Source organism: Pantherophis guttatus, chromosome 3, assembly GCF_059756535.1.
Source record: "Pantherophis guttatus breed Tessera chromosome 3, ASM5975653v1, whole genome shotgun sequence".
In the NCBI taxonomy this organism is placed as follows: Eukaryota; Metazoa; Chordata; class Lepidosauria; order Squamata; family Colubridae; genus Pantherophis; species Pantherophis guttatus.
The window spans coordinates 87,342,456-87,363,671 of record NC_142065.1 but is presented as its reverse complement, the minus strand read 5'-3'; the positions used below and the strand labels follow the sequence as shown (position 1 = coordinate 87,363,671).

The 21,216-nt window shown below is 36.9% G+C and overlaps 1 protein-coding gene across 2 annotated transcripts in view; it reads right to left on the bottom strand.

Annotated features, from left to right (window-relative positions):
* The window catches only part of LOC117677270 (uncharacterized), a 72,072-nt gene that overhangs the window by 33,637 nt on the left and 17,219 nt on the right, over window positions 1-21,216 (bottom strand). For both annotated transcript variants that reach the window (XM_034437362.3, XM_034437361.3), the window contains exons 2-3: window positions 15,801-16,049; window positions 9,267-9,368 (exon numbers count right to left, since the gene is read on the bottom strand). In XM_034437362.3, the coding sequence (XP_034293253.1) occupies window positions 9,267-9,368; window positions 15,801-16,049 (351 nt within the window). The remainder of the gene's footprint in view (window positions 1-9,266; window positions 9,369-15,800; window positions 16,050-21,216) is intronic.

Below are 21,216 nucleotides of genomic sequence, written 5' to 3'. Positions count from 1 at the left end.
CTTATCTTTCCTAAACATTGCTATGGGTGTGTATCAAAAATTTTAAAGCTTGAACATTAACTGTACCATATTCACACATCAAAAAATACTTTACAAAGCTTTTTTTCTGAATCATATTATATTTATAATTTTAGAAGCTCAAAAGGTACACTGTATACCCTACTGCCTGACTCATTACAGGAAGAGAAAAAAAAACCTTACTGAAAAATGCCCCTTCAGTTCTCAGATCATTGGCTTTTTCCCTAACAGAAGCTTTATGACAATCTGAATAATGGACGGATAGTCAACAAGTATACAAATAGAAATGATAGAGATTAGAACATGTACTGTGGAACCATCCAAGTTCTCTGGAGACTATGTACTCTTATGGTCTATTGTATGCAGAGATGAAGTAAATGGAAGAAAACAGGAACTGGTTGGGAGGAAACAAACTGAAACTTAATCAAGATAGAGTGTCATGAGTTAATGAACTGAAGGAGAAGGTATCATTTAGTCTATTCTGAAAGGGATTGCCCCTTGAAAAGTTAAGAAAAAATGTGAGAACTACTTCTTCAGCACTGTTTTGAAAGGACAGGTAGCGGCAAAGGACATGTTAAGCAAAGCACACAGGTAATGTTTTGCTTAACATCTGCTCTGTTTAGCGACTGTTTGAAGTTGAGCGAATATACCATATCTGGAAGCTAAATGCATAAGTGCTACTCTTTCGATACTTTGGGTGTCACTCCTTTCACACAATCCATTGATAGCAACATCTCCTTGTGACCACATGTTGAAGCAAATAATCCAATCTCAAGCCCTTTAAAAAGACATTAAAGTCATAACTCTAAAGAGAAGGAACAGGAAGGCACAAATATCAGCAGCGCATAACATTTCCTCAAGTGTAAAGCTCATAGGAACTACAGAGCTGGGGGAGGGCAAATGTCACTATTCCCCTCCTACTATTATATTCCCTAGATACAAAATACTGCTTATATTACATATCTCAAAACTTAAAGGCTATCAAAGATCATCTTCTCTAATTTCCTCAAGAGGAAAAAAGGCATTTATAAACAGATTGAATTGGACAGAGGCATCTACAAAACATCCACTTTCACATTAGCTTTTTATGGCTTGAGTTACAACTTCATTTTATCCATCTATGGAATTTCCCATTTCCTTTAACTATATTTTCTTTTATTATGATTTATGTCAATCCTTTGAGGTAGGCCAAGTCAAGACACAGGCCTAGCAAGGATTCCAGGAATAACAGACTCTGGAAAACCTGTCCAAGTTTCTTTCTCTCCCATCTTAAAATGGGAGTTATTCTGAGTTTCTTTTCCATGCTTCCTTCTTTCTTTCTTAGGACTGTACTAACTTTTCTGAAAGTCCCTCCCATTAATACTCATTCAATACTTCCCACCTTAACACCTTGCACAATCCTTCCCTATCATCAAAGTCAGCTGTAAATTCCTTTACATTTAGTTCATTTGTTGATTTATATGCCATTCTTTTCCAAAAGCTCGAGACAGCTTACATGGGGGATATCCCTTTGTTTCACCCCCAACAACAGCAACCATGTTGCATATATTTTTTTAAAAAAATATATTTATTTTCCAAACTTACAGGCCGCCAATCTCACAGAATGATTTCACTCCAGTACAATGGCTTTCGTATCTCCTTTTACAAATAACGTTAAAACACTATTTTATGACAGTCAAAAATGTTGCTTATAATGAGTCACAATTAGGAGAACTTGAGAAACATTCTCCTCCTCTTAATGGATGGTAGATATAAAAAGTAATTAAGTGCAAAGAAAAGTAAGTTTATGAAGTCTCCTCCAGTTTGGTAACCTTCAACGATATGGAGCTAAAACTCCCTCAGCTTCAGTCAAAATAATCAATTGCATATAATGGAAAGAGTTATAGGAATTATAGATTAACTATCTGGAGGATATCAAATTGAGGCAGGCTAGTTTTTCACTTTCTAAGTAAATAAGCTCGAGTCTACAGGTAGTGTGATCATATACTTATGATATGAGATAAATGGATCTTATAGATGAGGACCCAGTTTGTGGGGGCAATAAGCTGACTTTGTATAAAATATACAAAAGTATGAAGGCTATTGCTTAACGCACTGAAAGCCGCCCTGAGTCTCCGGAGAAGGGCGGCATATAAATCAAATTTAAAAAAAAAAAGATCAGGGCTGTCAAACTCGCGGCCCATGGGCTGGATGCATCACACACTGGCCACGCCCATACCCAGTTTAGCAAAGGGGGGAAAGTCACAATACATCACGTAACGATGCTGTCACGACGCGAGTTTGACACCCCTGTTCTAGATCATGAAAGTATACACTTGCTATCTCAAATGTATGGGGAACAGAGGTGGGTTTCAACAGGTTCTGACCAGTTCTGGAGAACCAGCAGCGGAAATTTTGAGTAGTACGGAGAACCGGTAAATACCACCTCTGACTGGCCCCGCCCCCATCTATTCTCTGCCTCCCAAGTCCCAGCTGATCATGGGGATTTTGCAGTAACCTTCTCCTGGAGTGGGGAGGGAATGGAGATTTTACACTATCCTTCCCCTGCCACTCCCACCAAGCCACTCCCACCAAGCCACACCAAGCCCACCAAGCCACGTCCACAGAACCACTAGTAAAAAAAATTGAATCCCACCATTGATGGGGAAATGCCATAAACTCATAGGGCACAGTTAAAGGAAATGAAATCCAGATGTGCCACTAGGGGAAATAAAGTATGCCTAATACATTTTGAATGAAAGATGGCACAAAGGACTTTCCACATCCACTGTCTTATAAAACTTTCCCATGGGCTACACCTCAAAATGAAACTGGATTTGCCCGGCCGTTCCTTATTTGCCTCAAGTCTCACATTTGAAAAGTTGAACGGTAGAAAATTTCTCAGAAAGCTGCCACTGCTGCTTGTTTTCCTTAAATATGCCTGAGCTGAGGAGATGGGGTCAAAAGTGAAGACAGCCTTAGGATAAGATGATATATCATGCTCCAAAGGGCAAGCCATGGGACCAGTTAGAGCTTTTGGAGAAGCAGTGGCTTTACTCCCAACCCTGATAAAGCACTGCTGCTTTGCGTCAGGAAGAGAAGCACAAAACAGGAATGAACAAGACTGTCCTGCTTATCACAGCAACTGATAACAAGCTGTGAAGGTTTGACATGTCTAATGTCCCTTTCATAAACACCTGTTGGGGAATTTGCAAGTGTGCAAAAGACATTCACAAATCTCACCCCCTTTCTTTATGCTCAGCTTCAGCATGTAGTCTATGCTAAGATATTTTACAAAGTTACTTAGATCTTGGAGCAGTAGCTCCAACTTTAAAATGACAATTAAACTAAAAATCAAAATGTAGTGCTGTTGGAATGGGAGTCCAGTTATTATCCTAAGAAGGAAGGAAGGAAGCAGAGACTAGCAAGCAAGGTAATCCTCAGGACAAGATCTAGTGTGCATAATATTACTATTACCAAGATAATACATTCTGATAGTTAATCAGTGATGTGTAAAGCACAATTTCAGCAAAGATTTGTCATAGTTTATTGAGATCTAATAGTCAATTACAATATCACAACCATATGGCAAACATAATCACAGAATAATCAGGAGCATATCAGAATTATAAGCACAACAACTTTCGAATTTGTTTGTATCCTGCCTTTTACAAATAACTCAAGGTAGTGAACATATCCAACACACCTTCCTCTTCCTGTTTTCCCCACAACAACAAAACCTCTGAGGTGAATTGGGCTGAGAGAGAGTGACTGGCCCAAGTTGTTTAAGAGATCCTTGTAGTCATCTCCTAGATCTCCACTTTGGAGCAGTAGCACATAACTAAAAGCATTCCAGGAGAGAAAAATATGTTTTAGCAATTCAATAAAACCTTGATTTAAAGGAATCTATATGATTTGACATCCATGTACCTACAAGATCACCAGAAATTTAACTCATCCATGGAGACCCTCAAAGGAGAAGTTGCTCATGGTGCCTCATTTGAAGTAAAAGGAAGCTGAAACTAAAAAACAGTGCTTCTCCCTCATTACACCTATACTGTAGAACAGGTTTCCTCTTGAAGGTCAAATGATCTTCTCTATGATGGCCCTCCAGAAACTTGAACGTAAAATATTTAAAGGAACTTCAAAGTGTGATTTTCTAACAACTTTATTCAGGTGTTATCCGATTTCTCAGATTTATTATTAGGTACTATATTATCAGTTTTGTAGTTTTAGTGTACTTATATTGTGGTACTCCTAATTAGCATGTAACACTGTACTGTATTTTATAGTAACTATAACCTGTTCAAAGCCTAGAAAATTCAACAGTATACAAGTAAATCAATAGATTACTTATGAAAATTTATTCACCCCAGTTTCGGGCATACTGAGGAATTCCGTATCTTGATCCTGCCTACATTCTTAAGTGTTGTAAATAACAAATTCTATGAATTTGTTTCAGCTTTGAGGATGGTGAGTTCCCAAGCTATAAACAACTAATTTAGTTCTTGACTAATCTACTAGAACAGCCTTCCCCAAACTAAGGCATCTCAAGAGCGCATCTTAGAACAGCCAAGTATCATACTATGATTTTTGGAGGTGGAACCTCATGCAGAAGACGGCAAATAGGAGAGACTATATCCGGCATGATGTTGCAAAGTTCAGACACACTGAAACAATGGACTGGAACATTTCAGCTTGATTTACCATGTATATAATGTCCATATATATAATGTCCACAATTTTCCTTCCCATGTTGGCCTTAAATAAGTCCAAAATTCTGAACGAGCAAAATATCCACCTTTCCCGTGTCATATAAATTTTGAACAGTTTCTGTGAGGCAATAAAGACCTTGTCCACATGTGAAGGCTCAATTAAATTGATGTATTGTTATTGTCTATGCCTAACAATCTTCTCAACTACTGGACAGCGCCTGTGTAGAATTAGATAAGGGTCAAGGGCACCCAAGGAGGGTTGAATTTAGGTTGCTTGTGGCACCATAGGGGTTCTAGACTGATTCCTTTTCTCACCCCACTCCCAGGTTCTGTCACTCCTTCTCCCACAGGTTCCATTGTATATCCTGTGAAATATGAACTATATGGTTATACATTTCATTTAAAAAAATGAAGGCATTTAAATATATACTGTATAATAAAATGAACCTGGGGTTTATGAAAATGAACAGCAGATGATAAGACACTGGGGAAGGAACAGGAATTACAAGACTGAGATGGGAGCTGCAATTTAATTGTTGCAATTGTTGCCAGAAAATGGAAAATTTGAAATCTCAGGAAAGTTACCAGTCAAATTGTTTTGGATTCAAAATGTTCTAATGAATGCAACAATCAAAACTACCTACCCAAATTTACAGACTCAATTAATTACAGTATTTACAAAAAAAAAAAAATCAAATATCCAAAGTAATTCAATTTAAATTCTATTTCTAAAATATCAAAAACTGTTAAGTCAAGTCAACAGTCTTTTCAAAATCCTTGTAAAACATATCACTAGCTTTGTAAGACAATCTAGATAAGTTTGTGTATAGGAAAGATTTGAAATAAAAACTTCTTAGCTCTCATTCTTCTAATGTAATCCAATACATATTTACCTAAAAGGAAATAAGAATGTTCAATACCCTTGCATGGATATATGTTAGGATTGCAAAGGCTGAACAATCAAACGAAGAATGTAAATTAAAAGACAGTTCAAGAAATCCCAGATCAGTGCCATAAGACAAATAGTACGATTAAGTATTATCTGAATGTCAACTGAAAGTTTAGTGGTTAATTATGCAAATGAATTATTTAATCCTTTTTTTCTCTCGGGCTACTGCATTTAAACCTCTACATTTATTAACATTTTTATCATTTCAGAAACACATGGCCAGAGGTTCTAAAACTCTGCTTCATACAAGACAGAAAAAATGATGATTTGTTGAGCAGATGAGACCAGGAAACACAGAGGCTATTTTAACTCACATGAGATTTACATGTCATTAATTTGAATAATGTAAGAAGGGGAAATATAGCAAATAGCATGCAAGAGTAGATGACTCCATAAGAAGTAAAAAGCTCTGAATGATATGATAAATTAAGGTAGCTTCCAACATCCAATTTTAATTCCTCATAAAGTATTCAACCTAGTATAGACAGATAGTCTGGTGGAATTAATACACATGAGGAAATGGGAGAGAGGAACAGCAAAGGCAGGGGTATTATCTAGCTGATTCATGAAAACTAACCATTAATTTTTGGACATAAAGCAGCAAAACCAAAATCTAACATTTTTCCTGTTTGTCTAGACAAAGAAGGAAGGAAAGCCCAAAGTGAATCTGACATAGATTGAACTTTGCATACAAATACAAAGCCACAGCTCTCAGATGACTGAACTCTTGACTCTCCCAAAGACAAGGAAAAATATAATATTCTGGCTTATTTATTCAACTACATTACAAATGCTGAGACTTAAGCCAATAAAGGAATCTAACTTCTATTGATTCCTTTTCAAGTGACACTGATATTCATAGTTGTAGTTTATAGATGAAACCTTCTCTCAAACATTAATGTGGACATGGAGGGCTCTTGGGCACAATAGTGTATTATCCCAATTAATTTCTTAAGCAGAAGTATGTAATCAATGGGTTTAGGAATCAATGGGTTTAGGAATCATCCCTTTTATTTGATTTCCTATTTATTTATTTTTCAAATTTTTGAATGACTATATCCCTGAGAATAAGGGCTTTTATCTTATAAAGCCTTTAATATTGTTTTACTTATTGGTTTATCACTTCAGTAATATTAATAAGAGGAGAAAAATGTTACATAAGGAGAAAATTCGCTTAAAGACTCATACAATATTTTCATTGGCCCTGCTCAACAAGGATATAAAATAATGCCTCCCTGTCTTCAGTTCAATAACCAGAAATCAACTTTGCAATCTTTTATAATCAAAAATTATAACACTCTTTCTGAAAAGGAGTTCTTCATATAGAAAAAAATTAGTTAACATTTGAAAGCCACTGCAGTTTTCAATAGATTCAGTTTAACTTTGGTTAAATTATATGACACAGAGTAGATTCCTGAATTTGAGATATCAAGATGACAAGAACCCTAACTTCAATTCTATCTAAAGCTTGAAAGAATGATGGCATCATGAAGTTTGAAAATCCTTTTCCTATTGTATTCTTGTGGCTCATCATGTTTTTCATTTCTGTTCATATCATGCAGCTTTTTACAAGATGGCTTGGTGTAACCTATTTATTGGCTGCCATCTTATGCTTGCTTGTGCTTCATTGCTATGTTGTGGCAGACTGCCATGAACTGTGTGGAGGGAGAGAATGAAGGGAGGGGAATGCTTGAGGAAACGAAAGTAAGTGCTATATCTCCTCCAGACACTGCCTCAAGGTCACCCAGCTGGAAGAAGGAGGGACCCGCATACCAAATTATGCTTGGACTGACCGTTATGAAAACATCTTGTCTGAACCTGATTGGATACACAGGGTGGACAATGAGAGACAGCTAAGGAAGGGAAGAATTGAATTTATGTGGTTTTGGCCCGCAATTCCCAGTTCTGGCTTTGCATTACTGTAATACACTTGACTTCTAATAAAACTATACCTTTCTTAACCAATGGAGCCAAGGATCGTCTTTATTTAGATATTTACATTGTGTCAGACCTGACACTATTTCACTATTTAGATATTTCTCATTTTGAAGGAATAACAATGAATTATTGTCAGAACCACTTGTGACTTAATATGAGCAAGGGTTTGAGAAAAGAAATTCAATTCTCACCCAAAGAGATACTGTAAAACACAATGTTGAGCCCAGCTACAACTCGACACACGTACCGGAGGGGGAGAGGCATGATGACACATCCCTCAACTTCATACTGTCGGGGGAGGGGGTCAAGAAAGCACTGGGTGTGTTAGCGGTGGTGGTGGAAAACCGGCTCTTGGTGGTGATTATCGGTTTGGGCTGCGTATAGGAGACAGCAGGAGAACTGCGACAGAGAAAGCGGCAAGGAGTGAGGCGGCAGAAACCAGGAAGTGCTGCAACCCGGCACAACCAGAATCAACTGAGACATGCTATCGGCGGGTGAGGTGTGGGCGCGGCCGATGCGAACTGTTTAAACGGCGCTGAGAGGCATTAGCTCTCCGTGCCAACTTTGCGAGATTCAACCTCGGTTTGTTCTGAAGCCCGTTTGTTGTGGAGTAAAGCTTGATGACACCCACAGACTGACTTTGTTTGGTGATTCAGCGATTCCCAGCACAAACGTGGGTAGACAGCCGAGACACAATTAATAGAATAATCTTCAATTTCACTTCTTCATAATGTCTTAAAAACCACAAATATGAAATTGCTACATAAATAAAATCTCCATCCACCATCACAAATCCTCTTTAGGGCCTATCAGAATTCCCCTTTAATAATACTAGGACTCAGTATGTTCAAGAGACTACAAACCCAAGAGTAACTGAAGTGGGCGGTGTGGTGCATAAAATCCAGGTCAGCTGTTTTGTATTCATCTCTTTGTTTCAAAGGGCATATGCAAAGATGAGAAAATAATTATTGAGGTTTTCCTCCTTTGTCCCAAAATACTTGCCCATGGGCAGCAGAAGAATACTAAAGCATGCTGTACATTTATTGACAAAAAAGATTAATGATATCTATAGCCAGTAACAGAAGATGTGAGAATGGGTTACACTGAAGCTAGAAAATTTTTGGCTTAAATGCAGTCACTGCATTTCAGAGGATTTTAAAGATTAACATACAACTGAAACCAGAATTTTTCCTCTTGGGATTGATGGGTAAGTAGTTGAAAATAAGTCATGGATCTTTGTTTTTATATCTAATGCTCAGTGCTGAAGTCATACATTGATACATGTCAAAGCTTTTGCATGATGGAAGAAACCAAGCTTCTGCCCTTTTAAAGGAATTAGGAGTGGGAGGAGAGACAGCTAATAGCGGAAAGAGGTTTCTTCTCCTTCCTGCCACCTCATTGCATGCACTTCATTTCTGTGCCATTAGTGTTCATCAAAAAGAAAAATGTGCAGACTTTCCCAGAATTTCAATTCAGATGCTTTATAACAACAATGAGCTGAACAAAGAAATCTGCACATCAAGTACTTATTCAGTAATACTCCCAAGATTTAGGATGAACACCAGAATTCAGTTAAATTAAGAATAGAGCAATAGAATTGGGTAGAATAAAATCTATTTGAATACTTCATGTGGCAAACCCAAAATGCATTACAGAAGTCATCTTACCTTTCTCATACAATTCTTCCATGGCCTGCCAAGTTTCCGCTCTGACTTCTCGACTGCTTTTTCCAGGGACTTGTGCATCTGGCCAATGTATTAAATAAAGATCTAAACAAACAAACAAACAAACCTATTTCATTTATACTTCTCATTAACCAACCAGCCTAATGATGTATGCAGAACATATAGCACAAAGTCTTATTTTTGCAATTCCAATTCCGATTAAAATCCAGGAAAGCCACTTTTCTAGATTCTCACAAAAGTAGCTCTGCTAAGGGTAGCCATATACAAATTTGGCTTCAAGCCATGCTTGAGTCATTTGACTTTTTGTTCAAAAAAATTCAGTGACCGAGTATTGTAGCAGTCATGAGAATATTTGTGGCTGGTGTAATTTATGTAGCATTTATACAACAGGCTATACAATTTTAACCTACTAAGGTAATTATGGTCAATTATATAATGTTCATTGTGATTTTCAACTTTTCTCCCTCTTTTGCATAAGGCCAGGCAAAAAGCAAAATCAAGAGGCTTATTAAGACGCCTGTACACAATGATGTGTAACTGATAGGATACATATAACTTGATATGTTGCAAATTATGCCAGGTTATTATTAAATTAACATTTAAAAAATGGCCATAAACAAATCCTTCTTAGAAAACTACAGACGGTGAACTTTGCCCTCACTGCAAATTGCAAATATAGCATTTTACATTTCTATATACAAATGAATACCAGTCATTCATTTAAATAAACTGCTTTAGAAATAAAGTAATTGTAGTAAAAGAATAGCAATTCTATCCCCAAAGCTTTAGTTACAAAAAAGTTAAAGGTTACTTAAACTAGGCCTGCCAATCTAAAGATTGGACAGAAACCAGCAATATCTAGAAAATGCAAACTTTGAGCAGTCATTTTGGACCAGGAAATTTTCTTTCTTAAAAGTGTGTATTAGAATATCATTCTAGAGCAGGGGTGTCAAACTTGTGGATGCATCACATGCTGGCCATGCCCACACCTGGTTTAGCGAAGGGGAAAAAAGTTGTGATACATCACATGATGCTGCTATGATGACACGAGTTTGACATCCCTGTTCTAGAGGGATTAGAGAATCAGAAACAATATAATCATTTAGGAAATAGTAGAATCAGATATGGATTAAAGTCTTTTGATTATTTTATGAATTGTTCAAAATTGTGCCCTTCTATCTTGAGTCTTATTTTGTTGTACATGTATTACATCTGAATTCAGATATATCCCTGTCTGGGAAAGAAGACAGAATGAAATCCTGCAGGAGATATTATTTCTCCTTTCTCTATTTTTTCCCCCAATTATCTTCCATTCTCATTTAATTCATTGATCTTCATTCAAGCAAATAAAAGATTGGTTCTTTCTTCTGAAATCGGTAGTTTCATTTTGATATGGAAATTAGCTAATTAGACAGTCCTATCTCCTCTGCTATGTGAGTGGAGTGGTGGTCCAGTGGTGAAGATGCTTGCCTCCCACTTGGAAGTTTGACAGTTCAATCCTAGGTAGCAGCAGATGTTTCTCTCTAGGGCGCAAAAAAAATTACCTGCTGTGAACTCCTTGTAGTATCAGGAAGGGCATCTGGCCAGTAAACACTTAGCACCATCCAGCAAGTACAACTCTACCCCAAATTAAAAGACTACAGAGTCGTAAAAAGGGAGTCCTATCTGTTCTGTCATGCTAGAGAAAAGGAAGAATCTAAGACAAGATGACATTTTCCCCACTTTCTCCTTAGAAACAGTGCAGACAGAATCAGGGTGGCAGCCTCCTAAACAGTGTTCTAGATGAAAGGCCGGAACCATCACACACGCATAGATACACGTATGTTTTGCAATCTGCCACTCCATTATAATGGTATCTTACTTTATTAGTAAAATAAAAGGAAATAAAAGGACATTCATTAATCCCTAAAGATTTATGAAGATTAGGGCATTCTTCTTGTATTAACTGAAATATGAGACGAATGATCAAAGGCATTTACAGAATACAGAATAACAGAGTTGGAAGGGACCTTTTAGGTCATCTAGTCCAACCCCGTCCTGCTCAAGCAGGAGACCTTATACCATTTTTGCCAAGTGGCTGTCCAGTCTCTTCTTGAAAGCTTCCAGTAAATGACAGCATTTACTGAATCTATGAATGTCAGTTTCAATGGACCAGATGTACAGCCTTGGAGAAAATGTGGAAGAGTTTTTATTACCTTGAAGAAAATATGGAGCAGTTTTTTTGTTTTGTTTTTTAAAAAAATCAGCTAAGCTCAGGAAGACATGAAGGGGTGAGTGAGAAACTCAGGATTGGCCTACCTTGATTCTCTTAGGTATAAGAGGGTGACAAAGAGAAACTCTATCAATTAAGTAGTACTGTCAGTGTCAGATGCAAAGAATCAGGATCATTTGTATAGGTTGGCAGCAGTGAAGCCTACACAGAAGAATCTGGTTAAGTAATGGTCAGCACTAAATTGGTGCCAGATAAGGGCCAACAGAATTCAAAGGGGGGGGGGGCTGGACTTGGGTCTCTTGTAGCAACGCAAGAACTCTAAACTGATGCAGTGTTTTACTCTGCCCTCCAGTTCTACCTGCTCTTCTCCTAAAATCAGCCTTGTGAAGTAGTCCAGACAGGAAACACACCCAGATGAACTAATTTTACTTACTTTCAGGTTATATTAATAGATATATTAATTGCAAGTCTGAAAATGCATTTTTTCCCAATCGCTTTTATAGGCCAAGAAACTAAGGAGGGTCCTTTCTGAGATGATTGCCACAGCCGTATTTCTTATGCAGGCTAAACTGCCTCTTATCTGACCATCCCCCAGGTTATGGCTCTTTCTCTGTCTCCTAAACTCATTCCCACATACCATTACATATTGACATGTCTCTAGCCTCAGTTCTGTATATGCCCAATGAGGGAAGGCTTATTTACTTCTCTCCCAATAATTGCCCCTCTTATTACATCTGGATTTTAAATATCACCTGATATAGGTTTTAGTTAATTTCTACCCACCCCAATATAAAATTTATGTAATTTCCATACAAGAGAACAAGCTGCATGAAAAATAAACCTTTAGGTCCCATGCCACCAGATGTGCTTATGAGATATGCTTCAGACAACCATTTGTCTGAAATATTATAGGGTTCCTGCTTGAACAGGGGGTTAGACTGGAAGGTTTCCATTTCTGTTATTCTGTTCTTACGTGGCCCACATGCTTACATGCAAATTAATTAAAACTACAAACGCTGATATATTCTAGCATGAAGTGCATTTTGAACATCATCTTAATTTGAAAAGTCATCTTAGGAAAAAGAATGGTATGCTATGCCATTCAGGGCACACATAAAACAAAGTAAAACAAAGCTTGTTTCTAGTATGGTGTCATTAAACAATATCATATTATTTCTGTTTTGCGGATTGCTTTCAAGAACAGTTGACTGTATGTGCTATTGTGTTGACATCTGAGCTTAATTATGTTGTTTCTTGCATGTTTATGGATCAGCAATTCCCATGGGAATTATTTTAAACATGTATCACATATCTTTAAAAATCACTGGGAGTTATATTAATCTTCTTAATGACATCAGCGGGATTTAAATGAGCAATAAGCTGCAAATATTCTTTGTTACTGATACTAAGCATTGTAAGAGAAAAAAAATATTTTGTTGTACTATATGTACCATAACTTTTAGCTTGGCACAATAGTTTCCTACCAAACACCTGCCAATGAAACCAGTTTCTTGAATTTTACATTTCCATTCAATGTGGATAATCAAAATGAAGTTACACAAGGGAAAAAAATAGGAATTTTAGGTTAGGATGTCTATAAACAAACAAACAGGAGAATAAAATGTTTCATTGTATATAGATTTTCAACCAGGTAATCTGCCTTTTCAAGCTGTCCTTGATATCTCATTAATTTTCAGTGACTGCTTATTCTCCAGGCACTGTCAGAAGAGACTCACTGCTTAGAAGAGAAGTTCATCTTCATTCAAAATGCAAGCCTATCAGCATATTTGTTAGTAGTACTAATATCTGCAATTCCATCAGAATTCCCAGCACAATAAAAGGTAAGGTTATTAAGGAATAGAAACCAATTCAAAACATACATGGGAGAAAATATCATCATTTATATATTCAGGAAACAAGGATGATGTAGGGGTAAGGAGATGTTATCATGATATCATGAGTCCAGATCTCAAGGAATGCCAGCTCTAAATCCAACCTCTAAATCCATTTTATTTGTTTCCAATGTTTATCAATGAGCGCCTAAAGCCAGGTTATAACAACTGTAAAAACCATTTATTTTAATAAAAAAATGAAATCTTTTCCCACAATCCAGCACTTTTTCAATTTCTCATTGGTATGTAATTTGTCAGACCAATCTTCCTTTGTGAAGTATTCAGCACTAGAAACCAAATTAAAATGAAAGAATGAAGACAAAAAAAACCCTAGAGAAACTAAAAAGTTAGGAAAGAAAAATAAAACCATTTGTTGAGACAGTATTTAATTATTGGTTTTTTGTTTATGAGAATATTTTTCAGTATTTGTGACAGAAGAGAAACACAATACCAACTCAGCATCCTTTTCTGAATGCAAAGGAAACTTTCAACAAACCCATTTAACATGACAAAAAGCATTATTTCAAGGAGAAGAATATTTCAAGACCCTACTTCGGTTTGAGTCATAACCAGATGACTAGGCTATCCATAACTAGTTTAATGCCTCTAACGCACACAAACACAGAAAAGGCAGGAGTTAAAACTTCCTCTTTCTCTGGCTCCTGTTTTTTCTTAGAAGGAGTTTGGAACACATGAATGTCCTTCTGCAGTTCTTCCTAATTTGAAAAAAATATCCTGGTCATTCTATGGCTTGCTTTACAGTGGCTGGGGTTGAATTTCTAGCTGTATTCACAAAACATGCTAAGGCCACAAACAAACTGTCATCATAATAGTTATACTATGTCAAAACATATTGGCTTGAGCGGCCAATCGGGAACCAACTGAAATACTGATCTTCATCCATACTGATTTCTGATGCAACCTAGGAGTGCTAAGAATATTTGCATCAAGTGTGATCTTTTCCTCAAGTGAATTAATCAGATTGTTGTAACAATAAGGAATTGCTTGCAACAGATTAATTATACAATTTGGGGGTATACCACTAAGTCTATCAGAATCTTTTTAGGAGGTTTAATTTTGAGGTGCCCTGTAAGAAAAATTTAAGAAAAACGGATCAGTACAAGTGAGTCCTATTAAACAGCATTATGATTGAACTTATTCTAGCTCTGTAGAGATCTTATGACAGCAAGCAGCTAAATCAGGGTTGGGTTCTACTTACCTTTACTACCAGTTTGCAACAGGGCCACGTGTGTGTGCTTTGCTCGTGCGCACGCTCTTCTGCGCAGGTGCAGAAGCATTCCGATGACGTCGGGGTCGGTGGGCGGGGTCTCCCACTGGTTTTATTACCAGTTCTACAGAACCAGTGTGAACCGGGGGCAACCCACCACTGAGCTAAATGCTGGTTTAAGAGCTATAACAGATAACATCACTAATAACACTGCTATTAACAGCAGCAATCATTTAAGGCAGCAGTCCCCAATGATCACTGCTTGGCAGCCCAGCGGGAGGGGGAGGGGAACCAGCCCGCCGCTCATGTAATTTGAACTGTGCACGTACACACTAGCGCTGCTCACGTAATTCAAGCTTTGAGCATGTTTGCCAGCATGTGCATGTGCATGGGCAGCCAACTGCTCGCATGACCCGATTCCAAACAGGCCACGGCCTGGTAGTGGGCCACAGTCCAGGGGTTGGGGTCCCCTGATTTAAGATAAGAAGTGCAGATCACATAACCCTTTTTCTGAGTTGTTCCTTTCTGTTTTAACTGAAGGGGAGTGCTTTAAGAGTACTGCAATTAGCACTGATATTAAGGTTAAGCTGAATAGAAAACATATTGAGACTTTTTCATGCTGGCACTGAAGAAGAGTTCTAAGTATACCATGGATAGTCAAAAAAACCCCAAACAAATGATAATTGAACAAATCAACTCAATCAAGTCTCAATAAGGCACAAATGATCAGACTCCAATTATCATGTGAGGTGAAGACCTGGCTCTCTAGAGAAGTCTATAACGTTGGGAAAGATTGACTCAATTACAACAGCAATGGATACAGCAGCAATGGGTGCACCTGAAGGAGCAGTTGGGGAATAAATCATTCAAGAGAAAATCTATGTAGTCACTAAGAACTGACACCAACTTGATGGCACATAATCAATCATTCAAGGCTAAGCAGACAAATTCTCTTAATAACCTTCCAATCCTTGTTAAAATGTGTTTTCTTTCTTATGGTAAAGAGATTAACTAAAGAATTAAAGGAATAATCTCACTACTAAAAATTCTTGTTTATGATCCAGAGCAATCATAAAAGCATGTTGTTGTGAGTGATGCAATAAGAAAAATATATTAAATGTGCACTAAGATTTATGACTATAATAATCTGAACAGGAATATATATTAAAAAAACAGCTTCATACCTAGATATTCAAGCCCAAGTCTGTTGCAAGATTCCAAGCAGGCTTGTTTTGTTTTGTCATAGCCATAGTCAGCATGCCAGAGTTTGGTTGTTATCCAGAGATCCCCTCGTTCTATTCCACTCTCTTTGATAGCCTTCTGCAGGAGCGATTCACAACCATATCGTTTTGCCGTGTCAATATGACGAATGCCACATTTCTGAAGTGCGTATACCACTGCCTCGTGGGAATAACCACCTTGATGAGATGTTCCTTGAAACATCAGAGGGAAAAAATGTCATTATTTTGTTAATATGTTCTGTATTTCCTACAGACAATTACAGAAGTATAAAATAAACCATGTGGAATGAACTGATTAGGAATGATTTGGTTTCATTATTTGGGTCATCTCTCTATCGTAGCTGTTTTAAGCAACTTATTTCAGTTTTTTTTTAAATTTATAAATCAAAGACCAAATTTTTTTTAAAAATGAAATTAATAAAATGAAATGAGAATGAACAAATGAGATAAAATAAGATAGATAAAAATCAAATAAAATAAGAAAAAAGTGATTTTACACATATATTAAGGAGACAATATTAAGGAGACTAGACTTTAAACTACTTTTCTAGCATCCTGCAAATTTTCTTTTGAATGGGCATTTATTTTTCCTCTGGGATCTTTTTGACTTCATTTTATATCCCTTTAAATCTTCACCCCTTCCTTTCCTTTTTTTGATATAGCAGACAACCTGGAAAAGATACTATTTTCTTCCATCTTTGAAACTTTTGCTCTTTTTCTAAAGCTCCATTGCGGGATCAAAGATTCTCTGCCTTTCTTGAAGCCTAAAGGTTCTCTAGATACCAGTAATTCAATTTATGCTTACTACTGGTAGACTTATAACCATTCATGTAGTGCTTGTTCAAAGTTACAAAGCACTGAAAAACCGACTTATGACTGGTTTCCATACTTACAACTGTTGCAACAGCCCTGTGGTCAAGTGATCAAATTTTGGACTTTGCATGTATTTATGACAGTTGCACTCTCCCAGGTTCATGTGATCGCCATTTGCAACCTTCCCAACCAGCTTTCGACAAACAAAGTGAATGGGAGAACCCAGATTCGCTTAATGACATTATTCATGTAGCTATGGCAAACAAGGTTGTAAAATGGAGCAAAACGCACTTAACATCTGCCTTGTTCATTAATGGAAATGTTAGGCTCAATTGTGGCATAAGTGAAGGACTCCCTGTACTGTTCTTCTCCACTTCTCTCTCTTCCTATAAAGTTGTTCAGATCTCATTGTTACTTTTTCCTGCCCAATAAATAATTTTCTAAAGATGCAGATCAGATCCTCCTTTTGGCATTTAGCTTATTAAACAGGGATCAATTTCCCTGGCGTAGTATTCTCTATCATATGCAGATGAAAATTATGAATTAATCCATCTGCAAGTTACTAGGTGGACTAAAACTGTCCTGAACAGTTACATTCCCACAATAATTTGTGTTACAGAACCCCGGAATTGTGTTACAGATCCCTGCTCTGAATAAGGAAATGTAATTGCAGATATATATATAAAGTGGAGATACGGGGTGGCAAACTGTTCAATACATTTGTTCCACTCTGGCACTTGCTGGAGGTTTAAACCAAGGGCAATATATATGCCAGCAGGAGAGGAAGTGGTTTAGCTGGGGGGGAAAAATAGCAGGAGGCCAGCAAGATAAAGAATGTTGGACCCGAAGAGTAGAACGCTGTAGTTATCTTATCTTATACTTTCCTTCAGCTGTTTTTTCCTGCCACTTGTCTAGAGACTTCAGCATTTAGGGAAGCACAAATTCCTATTTTAATCTTCTGAGTATAGCCAGTTTTCAAGGTCACCTGTTTGATATACATATGGTCAGTTTTTTAACTGACTACAGTACTTACTAAAATTGAGGTTCATACAGTACTTAAATTTCTCTATGCAATCAGGTTCAGAACACTGTTGGCTTATAATATAAAATCCTTTGTTTCCTCATGCATAGTTTACTGAAGAAGTCAGAATTTGTCGAGTTTATAAACTCATTATTTATAAACCATAAGCTAGCTCAACAACATGGTTCACATACATACCAACCAGTTCAAGCATCTTGTTCTCCCTACAACACATACACAACTCTACACATATTATTAGGACTACCAGGTTTGGTCTCCAAAAATCCAGCCAACCACTGAATGTCAACAGAAGAAAATTAAATATATAAATAATTCTTTTCCACCTTCCAACTTTTACATAGCCAGATCTGGTAGCCCTATACAGGTAATTCTTGCGTAATGACCAGTCATTTAGCAACCATTCAGAGTTACAACAGACCCCAGCCCCAAAAGGCTTAATTCATTCCCCACTCATCACATAGTTGCATTTTGAGCAGTTGACAACCAGATCACCTTCATGGCTGATTATTTACGTTGTCTTGCTTAATGACCATGGCAGTCAGTGAATGATTGCTTAATGATAGCTTCAATAAAGTTCATAAAATTAGGTCTGTCACGTGGGTGTCCCAACTTATGACTTCCATGTCTTACAATCAAAATTCCGGGTTGCATTACAGTCGTACGTCGAGGACTATCTATGCTTTATGTAATGTAAACTAACTCTGAGAAATGTTTTCAAAGGTACAACTTTGCACTACCAGTTTCCATTGTATTAGCACAGTTCCTGAGATTGTTCACTTTGCAACGTATGGTTTCCTGAGCTTTGGTTTTAATAGTGTTCCAAGCTTGTTCTCATCTGAAATTGTCATTAATTCACCCTATTTTCTCCTTAAAAATAGATGCACGAAAGGGGAAAATAAGGTTGATCTATGCTAGTTATTTATCCAAACTAAAACATCAATATAATGTTGCAAACAAGTAAAAGTGAGACATAACCCTTCACTTTTTTTTATAGCTCAAAGCAAGCGAGAGAAGATATCCAGACCTACTTTTTTCCACATTTCTCTCCATTCTACCCTTCCCACCATTTCTCCCTATTCCCCCACCTCAATGCACAAAGCTTCCATGAAATGTTGGAGTCTTTCACCCTTTGTTTTCTATTCACTTCCTTAGATTTTACACACATACACACACACACAGAGAGAGAGAGTTCTATACTAGAGTTTTAATATCCACCATCCACCCACCCCACTGCACATTTCCTTTCTATTCTCACTATGCGATGATGCTTTTCCTTGTCTGGCTCACATAAAGGAAAGGAGGAAAGGAGGTTTCCAAGTAGTAACAGAAGCCAGTGTGGCCTAGTGGTTAAGGCACCAAGCTAAAAATGGGGAGACCATGGGTTCTAGTCCGGCTTTGGACATGAAAGCCAACTGGGTGACTTTGGACTAATCACTGTCTCTCAGCCCAATTTACCTCACAGGTTGTATTGAGTTGTGGAGAACATAGGAGGAGGAAGGAGCTTATTGGCCTAGAGAAAGTCTGGATAAGGAACAACAGGCTTTATCTGAACCCTGGCAAGACTGAGTGACTCTGGTTTTAGGGGACCACCGGTTCCATGTCATCCTTGATGCTGGATGAGATTACAGTGCCCTAGAGAGACCTAATGTGCAATCTGAGGGGTTTCCTAGACTCCAAATCTACCCTGATTAAGTAAGTATACAGTATAATCCACAGAGAAGCCTTAAGTTCTTGTGCTTACCTTTTTTTTAAATTAAACTTTATTAATTTTAAGAGAAAAGTAAAATACAAAGTAACAGAAAAGTTGGGGGAGAGGATTAAAAAAGTTAAAAAGTTAAAAAGCAAGTTCTTGCTCTTACTTTTTGAATAAAAAGAAATGGTGTCCTTTGTATCATTAATCAAGTGAAATAACAAAAATAACAACCCTAGTAAATCCAATTTCAAGATGTTTCATTGAATATTCAATACTCATATATTAGACTACAGTATACTGTACAGGTAGTCCTCGATTTACAACAGTTTATTTAGTGATAATTCAAAGTTACAACGGCACTGAAGAAAGTGACTTACAACTGTTTTTCACACTTATGACCATTGCAGTTTCCCCACAGTCACATGATCAAAATTCAGATGCTTAGCAACTAGTTCATATTTATGACCATTGCAGTGTCCCAGGGTCATGTGATCCCCTTTTGCGACCTTCCGGCAAGCAAAGTCAATGGGGAATCCAGATTCACTTAACAAGCATGTTAAGTTAACAATGGTTAAGTTAACCATTTGTTAATTTATTAATTTATTAACAAATGCAATGATTCACTGAATAACTGTGGCAAGAAAAGTCGTAAAATGGGGCAAATTCACTTAACAAATGTTTCACTTAGCAACATGAATTTTGGGCTCAATTGTGGTCGTAACTTGAGGACTACCTGTACATGTAATTAAATGCAATATGAATGTTATAAAGGAAGTCAGAAAGTATCAATAATGAACATGTTAATAAAGACACTAATGATAAATTAAAGGAAAACTACCATACTTTCTGCATAACAAATCCATCCCAATTAATAAATTGTTATCAGTGCCATCCCAATTAATAAATTGTTATTTACGCATCACAGATTCCAGTAAGAAAATATGACGCAGAGAGAGAGAGATTAGAGCATTTTTTGCACTTTAGAATATTTAGTTATGTAATATATATGTATATTACATAATGTAATATATGTAACATACATTACGTAATATATATAAAGAGATGACTGCTATTGATTCTGAATACTAAATTAAAATATGACCTTATTTCTTTTCAATCCAAATCAATCAGTGAAATTCAACTCATTTTTTGTTTTAAATTCACACTATTATTAAAGTAAGTCAAGTATATAGTCTTCAAGTGCCAGCTATGCAATTCTAATGTTTCCTATTGAATCTGGAAGCAAGATTCAGGGGAAGCATCGGGGTTGCCAAGCAACCATCTACCCACCTTCAACTTGATTTCCCTCAAGTTTCTCTTTATTTTGAGTCTAGATTAACCACATTCCAGTTAACAAAGGCTGCCTGGAAAGTCACACAGTTGCAGCAGAATTTTAATTTAAAAGTTGCACAGTAGCCACAAGGCATCTAGGATGGCTCTTGAATATTACCTCTGAGATCAGCTGGCAGCATTTTATGGTTCAGATGCTGCCTGCAGGAATCTTTTTCCCCCCAAACCTTTAATCCAAATTTAGCCCAAATCAGATGTAGGAATATAGCTTCAATTCTGGAGCCTTTTCTTTTTCACTTGTTTAATGGCTAAATACACAAATGCTAATGTTCTTTATGAAAAATCATATTTTGATGATTTGGCTCATTTTTAAGTTAACAATCTTGCACATATTTAGGTAGAAATTGAATAGAGTAAATGTCTGTAGAGACATTGTAGCTTGATTTAGTACAAAGACACATTTCCTTTTCAAATACCAGTAAACTAAAAAAAAAAAAAAGAGTTATCATCTGCAAGCAGAT